General features: G+C 38.7%; 1 protein-coding gene across 2 annotated transcripts; it reads right to left on the bottom strand.

Annotated features, from left to right (window-relative positions):
* Positions 1–460: 460 nt before the first annotated feature.
* Positions 461–6,886, bottom strand: LOC131796373 (protein ENTREP2-like). Of its 2 annotated transcripts, XM_059113950.2 has the most exons (5): positions 6,722–6,883; positions 6,241–6,597; positions 2,643–2,699; positions 1,591–1,917; positions 461–1,395 (listed from the first exon to the last, which is right to left on the bottom strand). In XM_059113950.2, the coding sequence occupies exons 2-5, from the start codon at positions 6,508–6,510 to the stop codon at positions 1,105–1,107; spliced, it is 945 nt and encodes a 314-aa protein (XP_058969933.1). In that variant the 5' UTR covers positions 6,511–6,597; positions 6,722–6,883; the 3' UTR covers positions 461–1,104. The 2 variants fall into 2 exon arrangements, with proteins under 2 accessions (XP_058969933.1, XP_066020031.1); XM_066163934.1 differs by having other exon boundaries at positions 6,241–6,886.
* Between the last annotated feature and the right edge of the window lie 1,772 nt (positions 6,887–8,658).

Genomic DNA, 8,658 nt, shown 5'->3' with positions numbered 1-8,658 from the left:
TTAGTTTAAGACTTAACTACGTCGTTTCGAGGCCCCTGGAGCGCTTTAGGGACTGAGGGGAAGAGAACCCTTGGAAAGAGGCTCGAGTCCGGGTAGCATATTGTTCATTCTCTCGCGTTTATATCCAGGTTCATCGTTTTAAAGCGACAAGGAGAGTTGCTACTGCCGGACGTATTAGTTGTTTACATCTTGGGAAATCCCTCCTCACCCCAGAGCAATTCATCACGTTGGTTCTAGTATACAATTGTACACCTAAGAGGAGAGACGTACTGTGAGTGTAACTTGTATTTTCTCTCTCCACCCTACAACTGCAGCAAAAACCAAAGATGGAGGCAGGAATTTTCCCCAAGAAAATAATGAGCATTACGCCTGCTCTGTAGGATAAGAATTAAATTGTCCACATCACTACGCGAAGTTGGAGGCACTAAAACAACTTCAATGCCATAAAATGAGAAGGAAGTTAAAATAATGTAATAATTTTATTTTTTTTCAAAGTGAATAACGTCCCTCAGAAAACAACAGAAGTTATTTCTAGGTTACAAAAATAATTCACGATGAATGTTCATCAAATCACTGATCGAGATTAAAGTGTGATTACAAACAGAAATCTTATGAGAGTATCCTTACAATGACATCTAAAAATTTGAAAAGCGTGTAGCCATGACTAGTTGGCCACAGGGAAAAGCCCCTTACCTATGAAGAAATTGACCTTTACAGTTTTATATGTACAGATGTATTTTAACATATAATACAAAGAATTTTCGGAAGCCATTACACTTCCAACATTTTCCATCTGTTATTTACAAGCCTTAAATGAATTAATCACTACAGACGTATAATTTCAATACGCTGATCGATTCAGAACTAAATTTGGCTTAATCTGTTAAAGTAACTTACTCGTAGACTTCACAAGCGGGCTATCTAGATAAAGTGGTCTGTGGGATTTTTAGTTTCCCTATCACATCCTCATTCCAAAACGAACAGCTCTGTTCTTGTTGTTGTTGTTTTTGTTGCTTTTTATTTATTTTGTCTGTTGAGCCAGCAAGAGCACCGATCTCAGCCTCCCCGCCGTACCCCTTCCCCACTAACGTGCATGGCACATTTTCACTCGGTGTACGGAGGAGGTGGGTCATGTCTGGAATTGGAATTATAATTGATAACGTAATCTCGTCGCGGAATGCTCATATCGACCACGTAGTGCGAACAAGGCACATCTCGTACAAAGTTCGATGGTGTTTGGCTGGCTTGAGTTTCGATGGGTGAACGTTGAATTTCTGTTGCTGCGAGTTCAACGTCTTCCTCTTCGATAACGCTGAGGTCTGTTTGCGATGTTTGAGACTGGCGAGAATTTACGGTACATTTGCCATCACCATCTGACCTGGAGTGTAGGGTGGCCTACATGAAAAAGGAAAACATACACATTACTACTAAAGTGCGCTTAGAGAAAAAAAACACCTTCAAACTTTACAACCAAAAGAGTGCCTTGAAACAGCTCGATTTGGTGTGACCGAGAGACGACCTCACTTTTTGTGACCGAGAGGCTGTCATATGCACGACAATTTGATCTAATTTAGTCTGAATAAAACGCACCTTAGACCGTCTTTTGCGACACAATAATGCCGTCTCCATGACTGCGGCCAGAATGCAGGTGATCAGTCCACCACTGTACACGCCACACATGCCGTATACCAGGTCACGCAGCTTGTTTTGGATACCATTACAGTTTGCAGTGTCTCTAAAGATTATCGACACTTGTCGTAGTTCGCTGTGATGAAAGCACTTGCACGAGTTCTCCACAGGGAAATATTGACAGTTGCCCATCTTTGAAAGGAGAGGCGCTATTTCGGTCCCAGTAAAAAGTGCTCCGGCGAAACAAAGAAATGCGGCTGCCACGGTGAAAATTATTGACGAAACAATCTGTGAATTGTAAATAAGAGAGGAAAACTTGAAGTAAAAGCAAAGAAAACGATAGCCCTTTAGGCAATACATTTTGTTTCATCTTCAAATTTCAAAACTTCGTGTGACTTCCGCCTGAATCGAGCAGCTAAAGTACACTGTTTACTCTTCCCCAGAATTTGTTCACAAAAGTATCACGGAATAGCATAGTATATAGAGACTTGACGACCTCACTTTTGAAATCGACGGATACACCACAATTACTTTAGACATGATAATTTTTATGGAACTGATACTGGATAAAGTTTCCAAAAGATTTCTTGTAACACATCTAATATTGTAGATAGAATAAGAGAGATGGAAAGTTTTGAGCTCGGTAAAGAATTAGAGAAAGATGTTTTTCGTCCTGACACGAGAGTGACAGATACGGTGAGCGAGGTCTATTACGAAGTTCATAGCCCAAAACTTGCCATCTCTCTTATTCTATCTAAAAACATTACTCTATCGACACATGCTGATCCAAGCAGTGTACAAGACGGCGTGTCTTGAGAACTTCGTAATAGATCTCGCCTACAGTAGAATCTCTGTGGCTCAGTGGTAGCGCATCGAAGCGCGGAATCCGAAGGTCTGAGGTCCGATTCCTTATGGAGACTCAGAATTTTTTCTCTGTCCCACGCTCGTGACAAGACGAAAAATCTTTCTCTACATCTAATAATGTTAGCGACAATCTGAAAGAAAGTACTTACAAGAAATTTACATCTTGGCTTGCACATTAACATCAGGTGAAATCCCACTAACCCAAGCTGTAGAAAAAGAAATCAGATTAACACTTTTAAGAATTGGAGCCTTATTTTTAAAATTTAACTGTTTAATCTCTAATATTGTCTAAGTGATGGATAACAATTTAACAAGCTACAGTCGAAAATGACAAAGTAAATTGTAGAATTTTCGGCTTGATTTCACATTCCTTTTCTAACTCTTTGTAGTCTTCTCCACTGTGAACATGAAAAAAGACCTCTTCCCTCCAGCAAAAAAAAAAAGGAGACCTTTACATTTATAGACATGGAGTAAGAAAGTTAAGAGTTCCTAGAGCTATTTGTTGTTCGGGTGTGACCGAGATTAAAAATCCACTTCTTTGTTTCCACAAGACGGCCTTTCAAAAGAAATTAAAGCCATTTGCAATCGTTCACGTGGACGCCGACGAGAGCTGAACTTTTTCGAGGCTGTTTTGATAGGAAAATTCGGGTGTCTGAGCTTAACTAGCGAATCTCACCGAATATTTCTTGATTCCGTCGTGTAAACGAACTTTTACGTGATTGTTTTCAATCTTTGTTGAAGTGTTCGGATAAGGAAATAGAAATGCTCAAACAGAAATAAGAGGTCGAAAACCGCTAAGATCTCACTCAGATATGAAGGAAATAAGGCTTTCTTTTGCGTTTTTTATTCTTTTACCGTTTTAACGCTATTGAAATATTGGAGCTGCGTTTAAGAAACAAACACCCAAAACAACAGGAAGTTATTTTCCCTTGTCATTAGAGATAATTTCACCAAGCCGCAGTCATTTCGATTGGTCATATTTCATTTGCGGTCAAAGATCTTTATGAATTTTAATCGTTCTCAGACGAATGATTTTGCCATTCATAAACCCACAAACAGTTTCTGAGCTTTATCAATGGAAATTTAAGACATTTCTTGCAGTCATCGTCTTAAAAACCTTATTACCCTTTACCAGATTTGGTTTGCTGCAAGACGCAACATGTGTTTTCACTAGCTACGCTTCGAAACACATGTTTTTGAGAGCAGGTGGTTTTTTATCACCTAGAACCGCAAGTGTTGATTCAATTTACAGTCACAAAAAGAAGCGAAACAATACAAATGTGCCGTGTTTTCTAATTTGATTTGATAGAGATCAATTCGTACAATGCAACAGGTTGGAATATGGGAAACTTAACCAATTGTTTTGTGTTCACCAACTCTGTTAATGTGATGATCATACAGTGTATTGGATAAATCTTTTCTCTCTTTTTAATTAACCTTCCATTCACCTTCCGAAGTAAAACAGAATTAAGTAAAAAAGTGACTGAGGAAAATGTGAAACAATGGACTGTTTCATAACCTTAAAGTTCACATGACTAACATTTTTTTAAGACTACCTGTTACTAAAAGCTCTTTGATTTCACTTTCCTAAAACGCACACATCAATACTAATACTGCCCTTGTCACACAGAAGAACACAACAGTATTGCAATAAATCCCCAGTTTCTTTGATTTGTTTGACGCGGAACAGTTGTTATTCTTTATTTCCGCGTTTGATACAGATACAAGGTTAATCCAATCTTCCGTTTCCCTCCTGTTCAATTAACAGAGGGTTTAATCTTTGTTCTTCTTCGAGCAAGACTTGTTTGGCAAAATTCTCTTATTTGAAGTCACGAACAGTCTTTTTAAAGATCAATATAACTTGCATGAGGCTCTCAGAGAACGCGCTATCACTACGGAGGAAGGCTCCTTTTCAATTTAAAATGAACTTTTTCCTTTCAAATGTTTTTTCTTATCAAGCTATACTTCCTTCGCATACTCATTTTTTTTGGTCAAGAAAGTGACTCTTAAACTGTTCACCAATCAATATAAGACGAAGGATTCCTTCCAAAACAACTCACTCAAAGATCTGCTTAACTTCATACATGTAGGAAAAAGAAACCCCAATTACACTTCGAGGATCAAAACAGAGAGGTTTTCTTCACAATCTGTTGATTAGTCTTTCTCATGCAAATACAATGATATGAGGGCACGAGGCTATATTAACCTGCGATGTAAATTAACACGTGCAGCGACTTAAGCTAATAAACATGATTTGATCTCCCGATCTCAAAGTGCTACATGCAAAAGCTTGAGAGTTTCCGGCAGCGGGCCAAAGCTTTTTACCACCGCATTGAGCATTGATTATCATAATAAATTTTGACACTCCTTTTATCCTCCGGCACTCACGTAACAAACAATTCATTTACAAATTATTTCTTTTTCACTTCAAAACATCAGACTTTTCGGCGATAACTAAGGACGCTTCGTTCACCCGTTTGCTTGTTAGGCCGTTCTTTTCTTATTTTTTGATCCACTGGGAACAGAAAAGGCTAGAATTTGGCGCCCTGAGAACGCCCCAAGTGAATCAATGTCAATGGCGCTTTTAGCTCAAATGCGCGTGATATTGTACAAGGAAAAACAAAGCGGTTAAGTGTATCATTCACTAACCACGCGTTTTTGGCATGAGAACAATTGCGTTTCACTCTTGGCACGTGTCTATGGAATTGCGCCTAAAAACTCTTTCATCTCCACTCACCGATCAAAAGTGAGTTTCAAAGCAACATTTGGTTGATGAAGCAAACAGGTAAACACCACGGCAAGACACAGAATCTTTTTCTTTTTCTCAGCGTGGGCTCCATTTTACAATACCCTAACATAAGTAAAGGTGTTGTTTACGATTTATACGCACGCGCCAGAGTCACTCCAGTTCTTTTGTTTGTTTCGAAACTTGCATCGACTACACCCAAAATAAAAGGTTCCTTTCTTCTCCCGCGCTGAATTGGTTGCAGCTGAAAATTTAACCCTTTTTCGCGCATTTAATCCATTAAAATCCACTAAAGCTTTGAAATTGCGAAGTTCGGAAGCTCGATATGCGAAATTTGTCAAAATCTAAGCCCATTGAATATGTATAAGCGTCAGGCACTTGTCTATATTTGCACAAGGTACTAATGTGCTTTACTTAAACTGTTGTGTAATCCTTTCCAAAAACGCATCAAATGAACACTTTTCGAACCATAAATCTTCACAGACAAACGAAGTAAAAAAAAAAAAAACAAAGTATTTGAGGAGTTACAGCAACTCTAAATTCGTAAGGCATTGTTCGTCAGTTACGAATTTCTACAAGTGTAGCAAAAACGCCAGGTAGATTTGAAACTCCGTTTTTCCAAACACAAGGAGTGTTGATAACTGTCACATTAAAGTCGTGCGTTGTTTTCAATGTGAGCTGATTTATGTACTGCTTTTGAATTAAATATATTGCAATCAGACGGTTAACACTGCCGTATAATAAATATCCAACTGCCTACGGTGTTAATTCGTGACTTGGGAATTTAGGGGAACACTTCAAACAAGAGTTATAACGAACTGAGCGACAGTTGGATGTTCGATTACCATATTTTACTACAGAGTGCATAAATAAACTCGAAGAACAAATTGCGGTGGTAAGCCTTACTGTTACATAATTTCTGTTAATACCATTGTTACGAAGATCTAGTCTTGTAGCAAAGAGATTTATGTTCTTAAAAGAAATAAAAACAATGAACGTACCAATGCGCCTGTAACATAGGATGGTATCAGCCCTTCTGTATGGTACGCAGAGGATGTTACTCCGTGGATGCTAAAATAACCGATTCCAAGAAGACATCCAATGGAAAGAATTGTGAAGCCAAGAAGCGGGAGCGCCACAAGTCGCTTCCCGCAACACTGACAACTGTTGCCTTTCTCTGTGCTTCGATGGATGACAACATCTTTGACTCGTAGCAGCTTTTGGTCAACGGAGTGAGTGGGCGCAGACCTTGAACTTTTTGGTGATGGCATGATTCTCACTGTTCACGATTCACTGGCCACGCGTCTACCGCCGCGAAATAATTCCACGCTTCTCACTTCCTTCGTAGTAAATTCTTCCTGAGTAATTAAAAAAGGCGGGAAAGCAAGATTTCAGGCCTTTACCCTCAAAATATTCCCTCTAGTGACTTACGATGTTCGTCCAAGATGCTCTAGACGGTGTCTTAGCGTTGTGTTCAATTACCGTCGAAAATTGCCTTTCTTCGGGTTCTTAGTGTGTTCGATTCACTGCTAAAGAGCTCGGGGCTGTTTTGACGATGCCAATGAGTACTGCCAATGTTGTTTCTAACGTATTCTTTGTGACGTCTCTCATTGTGTGTACGGCTGAATGGAAACCTGACACAGTTGAATGGGCTGCACGAGGCGCCAATCTAATAATTAACATAACACTGGTTGTCCAATTTAATTTATGTGCTCACCGAATACCTATTCAGCTGAAGTTTAAACAGGTTACGATGCGCAGGTGGCGATGATCGGGGAAAGTAATCGGACAAAGAAATCAGGTGTTTCTGAAGAAAAAAAAGATCACGGATTATTGCCAATACTACCTGTCGTAACCTTCAGGATCGAACAGGAAAATTAGTAAAATGTGATCCCGACCTAATAACAGAGATTTTAAAATCATACTGAGCGTGTAGTTGAAAAGCTTTCAATATCAAAACCACTCTACTCCTTACAATGACATTACAAAAAAATTATAGTTTACTACAAGAAAAGATTGTAAAGTGTTCTCCTAGCTTTTTAATTAATCGTGCTTGTTACACTGAAAGGTTCTTTTAAATGAATTATTGGGTTTTGTTGCTCCATTTTCCTCTCCTTGGCTCGCTCATTTCGTGCAATTTGCTGCTATCGGTAATATTGATAAGACATATTAATTAGCGGGACCAGATGAGCTGATATTTCTCTTAAACCTGAAATACGGTATTTAACAAATAAACATGATCGACGCGGACAGATTTCCTAATTAATTGCTCCATTTTAAGGAAAATCGTTTATTTTGAACGATAGATTTGTTTGCTTTGGTAACTATTGTTCGTAGAAAAACCGACGCTGCGAAATTACGTATCAAATCATTAAGTTTTGTAGAGTTAGGAAATTGCAATTTACAAAGTAAAAATGGAACGTTTCATGTTCCCTGACTCACTATGCAGACAAATGCACGTTGCTAAAAGTCTTCGTTTGCCTCTCGAGCAAGACTGAAACGTAAAAAGAAAGTTTCTCAAGGCTTCCTGACAGCTATTTTTTAATTTGGTATTTCCTTCGAAGTGAAAATGTACTTCAGGACGTGATAATGTTACGAGAAAAAGCGCACGTTCTGATAAAGGCACAAATTGCAAATTCCCGTAATTAGCAAAAGCGCTAAAAAACAGCGTCCTATCTAAAAGTCCAAAAAACTTAAACAAGCTGAGATTTATCTCGGTCATGTCAATAAAACGACGCATCTGCCAATTAAGGTCCTTGTTAAGCGATGTCGATATAACGCCGTTAGTACTTGAACGCATTTTTTGTTCAATTAGATAGCGGTACACTTTGCCAAGTTTATCAAGTATTGGCCATCTTATCCGGCCAGTTCGGCATTGCTCAGTCTTTTTAGTTGTGGAATAAATAAAACCCATAAGTTTTTCCATTTTGTGGAAGCCCATGTTTTCGTGATATCGATTGTTGTTCAAGCACTTAGCGACCTATGTTATGGCATCACTTTGCTGCTAGGTTAATAAGTTCTTGGTATTTAATATTGCGATCATGCGTCTTTTCTGTTCCTCTTGTCCGCGATTTCCTCGTCTTAATGTGAAAATGGCGACGCCGAAAGTCTGTCGTGAGAATTAATTAAGAACAGCTAATGATAAGTCTTTGTTGTGGTTATCGAAATTGGTTAACAGGATTGGAGACGGTAGCTGTTTTATGCTTTGAACAAAATGAACAAAGATAGACACACGAAAGTAATTCAGTGCCGGCAGAAAATGTACAAATTAGCTAAATGAAAGAATTGATGAACTCGTAAGACAGGCAAATGTGATTATCGAAACGATGAAACTGGAAAGAAGGAATTTAAAGAACCAAGGATGATTTAAAGGACATTAGGGAAATGTAACAGCCTCTGCTCTTTTTTCGGTGGGTCGA

The sequence above is a fragment of the Pocillopora verrucosa genome, chromosome 1 (assembly GCF_036669915.1).
Source record: "Pocillopora verrucosa isolate sample1 chromosome 1, ASM3666991v2, whole genome shotgun sequence".
Lineage (NCBI taxonomy): Eukaryota > Metazoa > Cnidaria > Anthozoa > Scleractinia > Pocilloporidae > Pocillopora > Pocillopora verrucosa.
The sequence above is the reverse complement of the archived record's forward strand: the minus strand, read 5'-3'. Positions and strand labels throughout refer to the sequence as shown.